Raw genomic sequence first — 16,051 nt, 5'->3', positions numbered from 1 at the left:
GACCAGAGCCATCCAGTTGGCGTTGCTAGCATTCGAGACGTTGCTGAAGGGCAATTCGGTTTGGGTTCTTTTGGACAATGCCATGGCAGTGGCTTATGCCAATAATCAGGGGGGGAACCAAGAGTCATCTGGTGGCACAGGAGGCTTCTCTGCTCATGACTTGGGAAGAGACTCAACTTCTGGACATCTCGGCTTCCTACATAGTGGGAGTGGAGACTGTCCAGGTAGATCAGCTGATAAAGAGCCTCTAAGAAAATCAAGAAGCTGCATTGAAAACTGAATATGGTAACACTGTTTTGTTCTCAATAAAACATAGTGTAAGGCAAGGATGCATTTCATCACCTTATTTGTTTAATCTTTACGGTGAAGCTATATTCAGAAAAGCAAATTTAGAAAAAGAGCGTTGGTTTTAAAGTTGGTGGTCGAAATATAAACAACCTATGTTATGCAGATGACACAATGCTCACTGACAAGTAAAGAAGACATAAGGCAACAGAATAAAGTTGTAAAGAGTTTTAATCTTTTGGGTTCTTTGGTACACAATAGTGCTGCCCGATTCAGAGAAAAATATTTCGATTCAATTCACCCTGTTGAATCGATTTTTCGATTTGATTCGATTCCCTGTTAATGACACAGCTTTTTAAGTTTAAACATTTTATTTAACCAAGGCAATATCATATCAAAAATTCCCAGCTTCCATCCCCAGCCCCCCACTCACCAGCCCCCCTGCCAATTCCCAGCTTCCATCCCCAGCCCCCCAGACTCACCAGCCCCCCTTCCGATTCCCAGCTTCCATCCCCAGCCAAGACTCACCAGCCCCCCTGCCGATTCTCAGCCCCCCCATGCTGATTCTCAGCCCCCCTGCTGATTCTCAGTCCTCCATGAAGATTCTCAGCCCCCCCTGCTGGTTCATATACTTACTCGACTGGATGTGGAATCGCGGGGAAGAGAGGAGAAATGTGGAGAGAGAGCCAGCAAAAAATACCGTTTGCTTCTGAGGTCCAGTGCACGAGGTCTGCTCGCTCCCCCCTCAACGCTCCCATGTCCTTTCGTTTCTTCTGATATAACTACCGGTTTCGCAAAACCGGAAGTTACATTAGATGGGAATGAGTTTGGCGGCCGGCGATAAAAAAAAATAATGAACTTCAATCGGGGCTGAATCGGTGAGTCTGGTTTTTCACAAAAACGAACCGATTCGAATCGTGAATCGGGCAGCACTAGTACACAAGGAAGAAACTAAATCTTAGAATAGCAATTGGCTGCTCTAAAATGAAGGCTCTTGATAAGATATTTACAGGCAAGGAAATAACAGTTAAAACAAGATCAGACTCGACCATGCACTCTTTTTTAGTGGTCAATTTACGGATGCGAAAGCTGGACATTACAGAAACAAAACAGAAAGAGAATTGACTCATTTGAACTCTGGTGCTGAAGGATTCTATGTGTGCCATGGACTGCCAGGAGAACAAACAAATCTGTTTTGGAAAACTATCTTATTTTGGTCACACTGTTAGAAGAGATCACTGGAGAAGGACATCATGTTTGGGAAGATCGAAGGAACTAGGCAATGAAGGTGACCTGCAACTAGGTGGCTGGATATGTTGAAAACTACCATGGGATGATGCTGGAGAACCTCATTGGACTTGCACTTGACCAACTTCTTTTTGGATCTTTAACTCATCAAGTCCCTAGGACTTGAACTTGAGTCAATGGTACCTAACAACCTTGAGCGGGACACATATCCATCTCCACGCTTGAGTGGGATGGTTAGTGGAATGGAAGTCTTGGCTCTGCATCCCTTGGAACTCTGGTAAGAAAACTGCTTCAAGAATTATGGCAGAGCAACATTTTGTGTAGTAGCCTTAGTTGTCTTTCTTGATATATTTGAACTGGGTCCAGCACAAATCAGGTGAGAGGAATGAAAGCAATACCATGGCCATAGCCAAAGCTTTTATAAGTATGCTGTGGTGATTTGTTTTCCTCTTGCTCTAGTTTCAATTTCTTTTTGTGGATTTTTTTCCCCCAGTTGTTTTTTGTCAATTTGAATGGCATTGAGAAGAGGGGAAGAACATATCCGGATACAAAAGTAGATGAATTAGAGGTGGAGAAGTCAGGTAGCACTGTGGGAACCCCAAAGCAGGTTCAGAGAACATAAGAATTGCCATCTCCGGATCAGACCCTAGGTCCATCAAATCCGGTGATCCGCACACACGGAGGCCCCGCCAGGTGTACCCTGGCATAGTTTTAGTCCCCATATCACTCTAAGCTTCTCATAAGGAGATGTGCATCTAGTTTACCCTTACCCGTATCACTTTATGCCACTCATAAGGAGATGTACATCTAGTTTACCCTTAAATCCTAGAACAGTGGATTCCGCAATTACCTCTTCTGGGAGATCATTCCAGGTGTCCATCACTCATTGCGTGAAACAGAACTTCCTGATATTTGTTCTGAATTTGTCCCTCCTTAGGTTCAGTCCATGTCCTCTTGTCCGTGTCACATTGGACATTGTAAATAATTTTTTTTCCTGCTCTATTTTGTCGATTCCTTTCAGTATTTTGAAAGTCTCGATCATATCCCCTCGCAGTCAAGGGAGAACAATCCCAGTCTCTTTAGTCGTTCCTCGTATTCCAAGTTCTCCATACCTTTTATTAGCTTCGTTGCTGGTCTCTGCACCCTCTCCAGCAGTTTTATATCCTTCTTTAGGTATGGAGACCAATGTTGGATGCAGTATTCCAAGTGTGGCCTGACCATCACTCTATAAAGCGGCATTATTACTTTCTCTGATCTACTTGTGATTCCCTTCTTTATCATGCCTAGCATTCTATTTGCGTTCTTCGCTGCTGCCGCGCATTGCGCCAATGGCTTCAGGGTCCTATCAATTAATAAACCCAGGTCCTTTTCCTGTTTGGTTTTTCCCAGAGTTGCACCTGACATACTATACTTGTATTCCTTATTCTTTCTGCCTAAGTGCATCACTTTGCATTTTTCCACATTAAACTTCATCTGCCATTTATCTGCCCATTTCTCCAATCGACTCAAGTCGCTCTGGAGTTCCTCACTGTCCTTCTGTGATTTGATTGCCCGGCATAGCTTTGTGTCATCTGCAAACTTGATGATCTCACTGGATGTTCCATCCTCTAGGTCATTGATGAAAATATTAAATAAGATGGGCCCAAGTACCGAGCCCTGGGGCACACCGCTAGTCACATTCTCCCAGTCTGAGAACTTCCCATTTATGCCCACTTTCTGCCTTCTGTTCTCCAGCCATTTGCCTATCCACTCTATTCATCATTTACCTAGCCCCACTGGCTAATCTAATGCAAAAATTAAAAATCAAATTCTACATTTATGCTGCTGACATCATCATAGTCCTGCCCCTAACAAGCCTGACCCCTGAGACGAAGACTCATCTAGCACTAACTCTAAAACAAATCGAAACATGGATGACAGAGTTCAAACTGAAGCTCAACCCCGAAAAAACCAAATTCTTCCAGGCAAGCCCAAACGACAAAATCAAACCCTAACCCTAACCCTGAATGGACAGAACTTCCCCATTGTCGATACCATAAAAATCCTGGGAGTGACACTGGACCGCCATCTCACTCTAGATGTGCACTCAGAGCTACTAATCAGAAAAGGCTTCTTGACACTATGGAAACTAAGAACCATCAGAAAGTACTTCGACACAACATCATTCCGCTTACTGGTGCAATCCTCCATCTTAAACCTACTCGACTATTGCAATATTATTTATCTGGGGTCTCTCAAGAAAACTATTCAAAGACTCCGAATCATACAAAACTCAGCTGTGCAACTGATTTTCGGCCTAAAGAAATGGGAACACATAACCCCCTACTACCAAAAACTCCACTGGTTGCCCCTGGAGGCAAGAGTATTGTTCAAATTCGCCTGTCTCTGTTACAAATCCATTCTCGGTTTGGCCCCTCTGTACCTGGTCTCCCACTTTAAACTAGACTGCTCCACCAGGCCTACACGCAGAAAACGCATGTTTAGCCATCCTACAATAAAAACCTGCCGATACAAAAGATTCCTTGACAGAACGCTTGCCTTCCAAGCAAGTCTACAGAACGACTGGTTAAGCAGCATCATCATGCACTCCTCATCCTACCTCAACTTCAGAAAACTTGTTAAAACCAACCTGTTCAACCGATTTGTGACCAAGAATTCCTAAAGTCTTCACTGCTTATCCCTCACTGTATGACCTATCCCTCTTATTGTAAATCGCCTTGATCTACTTCCTATTGACCAAGAATTCCTAAAGTCTTCACTGCTTATTCCCTCACTGTATGACCTGCTCTTCCTGTTGTAAATCGCCTCGAATTACTTTTACTTTAAACCCGCATCTAGAATGCTACCATACTCTGTACAAATATTCATGTACTCAAAGAGTTCATTGTTTTTTCGCTGTATGTCCAGCTCTTCTTTATTGTAAACCGCCTCGAACTACTTTGGCGGTATATAAGCAATAAATTATTATTATTATTATTAGTATATCTCCTTCTATTCCATGGCCTTGCAGTTTCCTGAGAAGTCTTACATGTGGAACTTTATCGAACGCTTTCTGAAAATCCAAGTATATAATATCCAACGGTTCTCCATTATCAATTTGTCTGTTCACTGTCTCAAAAAATTGAAGTAGGTTCCCTTTCCTGAATCCATGTTGGCTGGCTCTCATCAGGTCGTGTCCGTCTAAGTGCCGGATAAGAGCTCTCCCACAAAGGCTCCGACCATGATGTCACCATACAGCAGATGTGGGTAACCTTTTTATACAAGAGTACCGCTGGAATTCAGTATTATCAATAGTGGGTCAAAACATTACATAATGTTGGAACCGGATATTAAAAGCCTCAGAGACCTGTGATTAATATGTAAGTAAAAATTAGCTAAAAACAAAGGAAACAAACTGCTAGTCTGGTTATTCTGAAAATATTTGCAAAATACAGTATTTAAAATCACCAAACCTCTGGTAAATATATACTTCCCATAGTTTTGTGGGCTGCAAAAAATTCAATGGCAGGCCACATTCAGAATGTGGGCTGCCTATCCCTACTACAAAGTGTGTCTGAATTCTCCTGCTTGACTGAAGTGCATGTTTATTACAGAGAATTAAAAACATGGTCTCCTATTTATAACTAAAATCTGCGAGCATTAGTGATAACATTTGAAAGACTGAGATCTTATACAACATACCCTGGCTTAGGAGTGAGGTTCAGTACTGTCACGGTAGATGCAAAATTAACCTATTTGGAGACACTGCCCCCCTGCAAAAATCACCATATATCTCGAGGTGGAGAACCCTTAGAGAGGATAGATGCTGAGCTACATAGCTAATCTGCACAAACAATTCGATTAAAACCAAAAGAATTGACAAGTAACACAGGAGCAGGATGGCAAAGACTGAAGGCATATGCAAAGTAACTTGCGTAAACCCATGAAAAATAAAACCACAAGATGTGCAGACTTAAAATTTACCTTATTAAAAAGCTTTACAGGTGCTGCAATGGAGCCCGTTTCCCTGAGGTAGTCAAACCACTTAAATGGGAGCTTTGTGTAACCTGCAAAATGTGGGAGAAGACATTAAACTGGAATCTTTTATGTGGGCATGCTCACACATAGTGTCACTCCCAGGCAGGAACCTGGTTGAGACTTTTTTCAAAACAGACCACCTCATGCCTGGCTAGCTCTGTGCTATTTAAAGCTAATTTGACAGCCCTTCTTCCTCATTGACCTGATAAAGAGCACTAAGCTCCCCAAAGTTAGTTCAGTAAGTAGGAACCATCCACTGCTCGTTACTTGAGCCCTATTTTCACACATTTAAGCAACCGAATAGAGCAAAAGTACTTGCCAGGACCATGGAATTGTGCTTTATTAAAGACCGCTACAAAGTTTAGAGCCATTTCCCAGACTGTATCAGATCAGTTTTGGGGTTAAAATTAGTAAGCCACCTCCTCTGTTGCAATACTAGCTAAGTCTGATCCTCCTGTCACGCCACAGATTTTTATGGAGAGGGAAGGGGGCTCAGTCACCACTGAAAGGTGACGCCGGATGGCTGTATTTAGGACATGCAATGGCTTGATTCCACTAGATGTTGCGTATGTCTAGTAGCACTATAGAAATGATTAATAGTAGTAGATATGGACTGTCCTTCCAATGATGGGATTAAAACACTGTCTGATCAATATTCAGCCAGTGGCGATCTTTAATTTTTTAAGTTAAATATTGGCCAGGAACTGCATAAGAGGAGCTTACACTCCCTACCCACCCCAACAAGCTCAGATTCCCCTCAACAGTCTCCAGATCCCTCCTCTTCCCCTGGACCTACCTTAATTGATCTGAAGGTCTAGTGGTTGAGAGGACAGGAATGAACCCCATTTACTCCTGCCCCTCGTGGCTCCTGATTGAAAATGGCTGCCACGACCTCTAGCAGTAGTCTTGCAGCACTACCACAAATATCACAAGACTATTGCTCGAAGTCATGGAACCATTTTCAATCAAGAACCAGAAGAAAGTAGGGTCCTTGTCCCACTGACCTCTAGACCCGGTCCTCAGTGATCACCCAGCCAGTCAGGTTTTCAGGCTATCCACAATGAGTATGCATGAGATGTATGAGCATACACATTCACTACTGCATGCAAATATGGGTATTCTGAAAACCCGATTGGCCAGGTGGTCCCTGAGGTCTTGGTTGAAAAACATCTAGCCTAGCAGTATTAGAAGCTTGTTCAGGGGTGGGTTGGGTCAATCTTCAATCTGCAGAAAAGTACCCAAAGGTTATATGCATGCAGATAGGTATTCAGTGTCTGCACCCACATAGATAAGCAGGCATAGTAAGGGCTGTTATTTATGCAGTCTTACGTGCCTGGTTAACTACATAGGCACCAGCATTGAATATTGCCGGGACCTGTGTAACTTCTGGCTCCTCCTAAATTTTGCTCCCACTTTCAAAATGACCGATTAGTGCCAACATTTAGTGGCACTGGTCAGGTTAAGTGCCTCTGGACTGGAACTTAGTTATCACGCTACAGCCAGAAAGGGGGAAAGGAATTGGGACTTGTATACACTTCTCCCTCCTTATTCGCTGTGATAGGGGATAGAGAATGACACGGCGACAAAATTCATCACCGTTCTCGTCCCCTTGGATAACCGCGGGAAATAATCCCATGTCATTTTCTAGTGTCTATTTCAACCTTAGTCCTTCTACACCAGCATTTTTCAAAGCAAAGCTTGAGGGTCAGTGGTTGTGGCCATTCATTCTCTGATTCTTCCCTCTCTCCTTAAAGAATGACATGAAGATGGTTTCCCGCGGTTATCCGCGGGGACGGGAACGGTGATGAATTTTGTCACCGTGTCATTCTCTAATAGGGGATTAAAGGAACCGCAAATACAGAAAAACCATAAATAACTTTTCATATGTTATTCACTGTTTTCTATTAAAAACCCTCATGAATATGGTGAAACCGCCAATAACATGGTGGGAGACCTGGCCTTTTCCTGAAGGAGAGGCAAAACACGGTGACGAAAGTGCTGGGAATTGGCGATTTTCTCTGTAAATGCTTGTAATCAGCGATTTCTCTATGCAAGCTGATGTAATTTGGGGGGAGGAGCCAGCAAGCTAAAAACCGTGAATAATCGAAACCGTGACTGCTGAAACCGTGAATACGGAGGGAGAAGTGTACTGCCTTTTTGTAGTTTTACAACCACACTCATGGCGGTTTACATACAGGTACTTCAAGAATTTTCCTTATCTGTTCCAGTGTGCTCACAATCTATCTAATGTATCTGGGGCAGTGAAGGATAAAGTGACTTGCCAAGGAGCCATGCAGAGTCTGAACCCACAAATTCAGGGTGTTGAGGCTGTAGCTGTAACCACTACCTCAGGAGACTCTTCAAAAATCTTAAGATCTTCAACTCAAACTAAATATACAAAAAACAAACAAAACAAATGAATTGGGCTCAGTTAAATTAACACCAAACCACTGGCAATGGTGTTATAAAGTACATCATAGCACATCCTGCCTGCCTACCTCAAATAAATCTGCAACAAGATGTAAAAATATAAAGGCTCACTTATCTTTTTTTTATTGTAATTTTCAAAATTATACATTACACAAAGTATAAGAATGGAATTTTCAATACAAAACAAGAAGAAGAAAAGAAATAAACTACATCTGTAGTAATATTAAAACAACCAACATTTTCCATCAAGCCCACATTTAGGGAGATTGCTATTTTTAAATCAAAAGAAATCACAATCATAATTAAGAGATTTATAGTAATGTAATCAAAGTAAATAATATTCCAAGAAATCAAAATTCTCAATTCGTACTGGTATTTTTAATTAACTCCTAAGACAGTAATTATCAATTTTTGATTTAAGATGATTTATGAGTTTCTTGAACTAGTAAAAACGGCTCTAATTGTAGAGGATCCCAAAAAATGTAATCTTTATCTTGATATCTTAGTAAACATTTACACGGGAATTTTAAATAGACTCAAGGTTTTAATGGAAGGCTCACTTATCTTGTCTTTATAGGCACAGCGGTGAATCTTCAACAAAGTGTTAATCCACTTGTCTCATTGTGCAAACACAACTCTAACTTTTGATGGCAATCCTAAAATTGCAGGCCAGGGGCTGCCAATGGTTAAATACCTCATGGTATAAAATAAAAAGTGTTCCAAAACCTCCACCGCCATGAATCAAGTTCTATTCCACATCCAAAACAATGATTTTTATTTTGAGGTAGGCAGGCAGGGTGTGCTGATGTACTTTATAGCACTATTGCCAGTGGTTTGGTGTTAATTTAGCCGAGCACAATTCATTTATTATTTTGTTTAAGATCTTTTATAGTAATAGATTTTGGGCTGTAACCACTATGCCACACACTCCTCTCTGAAGCCTGAGGTGTACTGCAGGCTAATTTTTTTATTTTTTAAATTTCTTTATTCATTTTCAAACTTTCATCAAGTGTACAGGCATTAAATAAACAGCATTCAAGTACAACACTTGCAACTCTTATTACTGTATCTTATAATATGTATAGTTATAATTAACCATCATCCCATCCCCCCTACCCATTATTCAGGCTATTTTAGACTTGCATATTTTACCTCGAGGTGGAGTCAGTTCAATCATGTTAATTTCACAGAAACCAACAGGAAATATTGAAGGGGAGGTGGCATGGTAACAAAACCAGTCCGAGCCATCTGCTGCTTCTGAGCCGTCGATCCCAATCATAAGGTAACCATCAGCTAACACCTTTTCCAAAAATAAACAAATGCAACAAAATTCCAGAAAAACAAAAAACCCTCAGTTAATTATTGCTCTTCTCTAAGAATATAAGAACAGCCATAATGGGTCAGACCAATGGTCCATCTAACCCAGTGGTCTCAAACTCAAACCTTTTGCAGGGTCACATTTTGGATTTGTAGGTACTTGCTTGGAGGGCCTCAGAAATAAATAGTTAATGTCTTATTAAAGAAATGACAATTTTGCATGAGGTAAAACTCTTTATAGTTTATAAATCTTTCCCTTTGGCTATGTCTTAATAATAATATTGTCATTTATAGCTAAAGAGACATATGATCAAGAAACTGTTTTATTTTACTTTTGTGATTATGATAAACATACCGAGGGCCTCAAAATAGTACCTGGCAGGCCGCATGTGGCCCCCGGGCCATGGGTTTGAGACCACTGATCTAACCCGAGTTTCCTGTTTCTCCTAGGAGAAAGTGTCACTGATTCACTGCAAAATCTCAAACAAGCAAATACATAAGAATGTTATCAGTTGCAGAGAAAAATGTGAGCTTTGCATAATTTATATCTTCCTTAGAAATAGAAAAGGTGAAATTGGTTTGATGGTTATGCATGTAGTAGTATTATTTCAAGCTTCATTGCCTTACAATCTGGATGTCTCAATCCGTCCTCCTTTTTCTGGATCCATATGGTAACCCTACCTTAGAATGCATCTCCTCCCAGAGCTTGGTACATATGCTTTTTGAGTTTGACCATTAGATGTCACAGTCATATAATGGCTGTTAATACTGCTAATATGCTCTCTCGTATTCTTTGTGACTTCTTTTTATTACAAAATATATCATTTTGCTAGAGTTGAACATATGTAGAGAACAATAATGCACCATTCTAAATCAAGAACTAGAAATCTAGACAAGAGGTACCAAATTCAAGGTGAAAAAAGGCATATATTAGTTGTTTTTTTCCCCACCAAAAGTGGACTCAAAGATGACAAATTGCAGTGCTTTAATTTAATGTTTTTTAAAGTGCTATTTAATAAAAATGGCTAGGAGACAGATATCCCATCAGCTCTTTTACTAATTGTGCCACTAAACTGCAAGGCCCTTTACAGAAAACTCAATACCATTCTTATGTAAGGCAATGAAGCTTGAAATAATACTGCTACATGCATAACCATCAAACCAATTTCACCTTTTCTATTTCTAAGGAAGATATAAATTATGGAAAGCTCACATTTTTCTCTACAACTGATAACATTCTTATGTTTTAGATATCTAGTTCTTGATTTAGAATGGTTAATTATTGTTCTCTACATATGCATTATTATTCTCTATATATGTTCAACACAAGCAAAATAATCCAATGATATATTTTGTAATAAAAAGAAGTCACAAAGAATACAAGAGAGCATATTAGCAGTATTCACAGCCATTATATGACTGTGACACCTAATGGTCAAATTCAAAAAGCACATGTACCAAGCTCTGGGAGAGATGCATTCTAAGGTAGGGTTACCATATGGATCCAGAAAATGGAGGACGGATTGAGACATCCAGATTTTACTTCCATTGCTTTCAATGGAAGTAAAACCTGGCTATCTCAATTCATCCTTTTATTTTTAGGGTCATATGGTAACTCTACTCTAAGGCTCTTGGCCAATGATGGCGGGGCTAGCTGAGGCTTGTGGTTTACATGAACAATTGTGAATACAGATTCCAGAAACTACATTATCTTCTGATTTTAGCAGTGTTTCCATTAATTTACTCTGACCTATAATGAGTAAATTAATGGAAATACTGCTAGAACAGAGAATAGTACATTTTCTGAAACCCAAAGGTTTACAGGATGCAAGGTTTAATAGAACAGAGATTCCCAAACTGTGTGTCAGGACACCAAATGGGGTCACAAAACATGCCTTTGGTGTCCTGACCTATGTGGGCCCTCATTATTATCCTGCACTTTTTTTTTTTGGGGGGGGGGTTGGCGGGGATTACACAATTTCATTTGACCACAATCTTGGGGTCACAGCCACAAAAATACTTGTGAAGCAGTGTATTAGGGTCTTAAAATCTTCAAAATCAATAGTTTGATGGCTTACAGGTCTATATCTTAAACCATCGATAGTTCCTGTTCTTTGTGGTTCTCCTATAACAGTGGTTAACAATTTTAAATATTTGGGAATTGTCCTAGAATAATTGTGCCCCACTCAGTAATTTAGGCACGCAATTTTCTAGAATAAAGTGGATTTTGTTTACATGTATGTATCATTTACATGGTGTGTGGGTGAGTATTGTATGTGAGGGTGGGGTGGATTGTTTTTGATGTGTATTTTATGTAAGACAAGGCAGTTAAGGCAAGTCCGTGCTCATATGTGTTTTGTAATTTGTGTTTTTTTATAAAGCGGGATATAAATAAAAACCATAAGCAAGCATAACAACCATTAAGAAATCTATATGATTCATCTAGTAGGTTTTACAATCGAATTTATAACAAAAATGAAATACACATCTGAATAACCAATAGGCAGCCCATTAGGAATCGGGGTGTGGTGCAGGAATCATGTAAAACAAGGCCTATGTAATTATTTCCATTGAGAGAGAGAAAGACTGGGTGAAGAGGGGAGAGACAACTCAGTGTACCAAAGTTTCTATGCTGCACAAAGTGTAAATGCTTCTCCTGGAGGACTACATTAGGCCATTATTTGGGATATTGTTTCTCTAGAATCTTCAATCTGATCTGGCCCACAGTCAAATGTCATGATGCCTTTTCACTGGCTTCCTCTCCTACCCATGCCAAATTTGATCTTATTTAATTCAATATTCAAATTGTCTTTTGCCCTCAGACATTTTTTGGCCCATTATGTCTTTTCTACATCTTTTAGACTGAAAGAATAAAAAAAAAAAAATCTAAAATCAATTTCATCATTACTATAGAGAAAGAAGGTATAAATCATAAGATGCTTACATTTTTACTTTCTTAGTTGAGTTTTAGGTCTTTTATATAGATCTTGGGTTTGAACCCAATGCCATAGCAGAATGCTATACAGGAGCTGGGAAAGCTACAGAGATAGTATTGGTAACCCCTGGTGGACAAGATATGACACTTATTGCCTAAGGATAGACACATACCAAGATTCTTGGGGGAATTACAGTGGCTCCAGCAGGTTACTAAATTTTATTTTATAATTTAACTTCTTATATACCACTGCAAGCCTGAAAGCTATCAAACTGGAGTACATTCAGGACCTACGCAGTTGCACATGAAGGCTCATTGTAGCTTTGCCCAAAAGATTTTGTTTCCACTAGTAAAATAAACACTCTGTTGACTGTATGCCTCTTACCTTTCGAATAGTTGCAACACATATTGCAGAAAGGTTTAGGGGATCTATTGCTTCCAGTTTCATTCCCTCCTTAAACCATTCTCCACTTTGGTCTATTTCTTTTACCTAAAGAATCAAACCAATGGATGCTATCATAAAAGCAAGAATCTCAATCAAACTTCAAGATAACAAGATTCAAATTCAAGTGCCTTCCTGCTTTATTTAATGACAAACATGATCTCTCTTTTTTTCTCGCTTTCTCCTATGAATTAATACCAGGCTCCTCAAGCCAGATGAAGGTTGGAAGAAAGGACTCTTTCTAAACCTGATTCTTTCCTGCTGCACTTTAGACAGGGCCTCAGACCTTTAAGATCTTTAGCAGTGTTCCCAAAAGTCACAACACAGCTCCTCTATAACTCAAGATTATTTTTGAATATTTGTAGGTAACGTTATAAAGCCTCTCCGGAATGTAAAGCGTGTTTTTATATACAGAAAAAATCTCTTCCAAAATTGCAAAGGAGTAAACATGCTTTCATGCAATCCACCTACAGGTCTTTCTGGAGCACAGTTTTAGCAGAGCATGTGTGGCGATAAAATATGTACATGCATTATGCACGTATTTTATTTTACCCTAATTCTATAAAAATGAGGAAAACTGCATGCACAAATTTGGGCACATACATGATTTGCGCATGCAATTTAATAGAACAAGTTAATTATTGCTAGTAATTGACTTTTTAACAAGCACTTACCGGTGCAAATTAGAATGTGCAAGTTAAAAAAGGGGGCACAGAAATGGGTGGATCAGGGGCATTCCTTTAAGTTATGTGCATAGTTATAGATCAGAGAAAGTTGAATGAGAGCGAGCAAAGATATATTTTCATGTTAGATACTGTTGAGCCTCAGGGGCTGAATAATGAGATCGAATGGGCCACATTGATTGGCAGTGGATTGAGCTAATAAGCCATAGGGGGAGGGACTGTTTGTCATAAGACTGCAGACATCATGATTTGAAAGGTGTATTTAAACTCCGGGGTATGACACTGCCGCCATCTTTCTCTCATACCTTACTTGGAGTCGGATGACGGCAGCGACCTCGGTCAGTGTGAGATTTATGAATGGGTGAAATTTAGTTGATAGCTTAAGCGAAGGAGGCAGTTGTATAAGAATGTTTGTGTTACAGCTTCCTTTTCTTTGTTACCATAGGGAGACTCGATACAGCACTTCTTTGTGCGAAACATGTCGGGTCAGACTCCCAGGTTTGGCTGTGATTAAGCTAAGTACAAATGCACTTTATATTTATACTATTTATTATATTTATCATATTTAAAATAACTATAAAACAAAAGTATTTAAAAATAAGAGAAACAGGGAAAATGCTATTTGAGAAAAACACTTGATACACAACAAGTGTATCAATGATGAAGCACCATGTAAATCTTCCTGCAGTTTTTTTTAGAAATCACACAGCGGTGGAGTGGTGGGGCTGAGGCATCCTTGAAGATACAGTGTGGGGTAGATTTATACCCACACATATTTACATCCAGATCCTTATAACTGTATATGGATTTCTGAAGACAGGGCTGTATATAACATAAATGGATATAGTTTGGCCATTTGATTTTTTTAGTTATAGATTAAGGGCATCTTCGCTGCTGCTTGCTGCTGCTGGGTCAGACCAATGGTAAATCGTTCCCAGCAGTCCGCTCACGCCCATTGTTTTCGTTAATGCAAATAGCCATACTTAAAGTTAGGTATGGTTCTCAGGCATAAGAGCTACTCTATAAACCATGACCAAGTGTGGTTTACAGAAAAGCATTTTTTTCAGCAATGGATTTTTTTAGGAACCAAATTCTCTCATGCAAAGCTGTAGCTGACGAGCCTTTAGCACCGCGAGAGGAATGTATAGGCTATATGTTGAGGGGCTGGTCTCCTGATTTTCTATTCAGGGACTGACTCAGGAGGGAATGCACAGCCTACATATAGGTGTCTTATAAGTCAGTAGTTCTCAGTCTCCATCTGCTGGTATAGGTGCATAACCCAGTTGTCTGTGCCTGGAGGGATGCTACAGAATGTTACCCCCTCTCCCGATGAAGGTGACTTTTTCAAAAACTACTTCAGCACGTATAAGGGTCCTTTCAGTAAGCTGTGCTAAGTGCTTATGTGTGCCTAACACAGCAAAAATGTCCCCAATGTAGGAAATGCTAAAAGCATTCAGCATTAGTTTTGCCATCTGTGAGTGCTAACCATGCAGTAGTTATTTTTTCTATATTTTTTGGGTGGGGGCATGTCAGAGGCAAAGAATGGATGTGGATGTGCTAATCAGTGCACATTACCACGCGTCCATAACGTGGGAGCCCCTAATGCCACCTAAATAGCTGTCACTAAGTGCTCCTGCGATTATATATTAAACGGCCCTCAGCTACAGACAAGGGTTGGCTCAGTTGACCCGTTTAGTAACTTTGAGTTTACGCCCAGCAGTGTCTACAGTGAGCAATGGGGCCGGACAACCTGCACCCCAGGGTGCTTAGGGAGCTGAGTGATGTTTTGGTGGAGCCACTGTCCGCGCTTTTCAACCTCTCCCTTAGTACAGGCAGCGTCCCGTTGGACTGGAGGACGGCTAACGTCATTCCACTCCACAAGAAAGGCTCAAAGATGGAGACAGCAAACTACAGACCAGTGAGTCTAACATCGATAGTGAGCAAACTAATGGAAACTCTAATCAAACACCAATTGGATAAGATCCTGGATGAGGAGAATCTACGGGATCCCCGACAACATGGATTTACTAAGGGGAGATCCTGCCAATCTAACCTGATCAGCTTCTTTGACTGGGTGACGGGGAAGCTGGATATTGGGGAGTCCCTGGACATCGTGTACCTGGACTTTAGCAAAGCATTCGATAGCGTACCACACCGCAGGTTGCTGAGCAAGATGAGTTCTATAGGATTAGGTGACACATTGACGAAATGGGTTGGGAGCTGGCTTGGAGGTAGGCTCCAAAGGGTGGTGGTGAACGGCACCCCCTCCGAAATGACGGAGGTGATTAGTGGAGTACCACAGGGCTCAGTCTTGGGCCCAATCCTATTCAACATCTTTATAAGAGACTTGGCAGAAGGGCTTCGAGGTAAAATAACATTATTCGCCAATGACGCCAAACTGAGTAATGTAGTGGGCAAATGCACAACAGACGAAGATTCAAGGCCCGACAACATGATGCACGACCTATTCCTACTGGAGCGATGGTCTAGGACATGGCAACTCAACTTCAATGCCAAAAAATGCAAAGTTATGCACCTGGGCAGCCAAAATCCATGCAAGTCTTATACCCTTAATGGCGAGATCCTAGCAAAAACGGTGACTTGGGGGTAATCGTCAGTGAGGACATGAAGTCTGCCAATCAAGTGGAGCAGGCTTCGTCCAAGGCAAGACAAATCATGGGCTGCATACGAAAG

At 40.6% G+C, this 16,051-nt stretch overlaps 1 protein-coding gene across 8 annotated transcripts in view; it reads right to left on the bottom strand.

Moving 5' to 3' along the window:
- The window catches only part of MBTD1 (mbt domain containing 1), a 131,951-nt gene that overhangs the window by 39,998 nt on the left and 75,902 nt on the right, over positions 1-16,051 (bottom strand). For all 8 annotated transcript variants that reach the window (XM_033960511.1, XM_033960510.1, XM_033960516.1 and 5 more), the window contains 3 exons: positions 12,618-12,722; positions 9,133-9,280; positions 5,497-5,579 (listed from right to left, as the gene is read on the bottom strand). In XM_033960511.1, the coding sequence (XP_033816402.1) occupies positions 5,497-5,579; positions 9,133-9,280; positions 12,618-12,722 (336 nt within the window). The remainder of the gene's footprint in view (positions 1-5,496; positions 5,580-9,132; positions 9,281-12,617; positions 12,723-16,051) is intronic.

This window comes from Geotrypetes seraphini, chromosome 10 (genome assembly GCF_902459505.1).
Source record: "Geotrypetes seraphini chromosome 10, aGeoSer1.1, whole genome shotgun sequence".
NCBI classification, from domain to species: Eukaryota; Metazoa; Chordata; class Amphibia; order Gymnophiona; family Dermophiidae; genus Geotrypetes; species Geotrypetes seraphini.
This window is presented reverse-complemented; position numbering and strand designations above follow the sequence as displayed.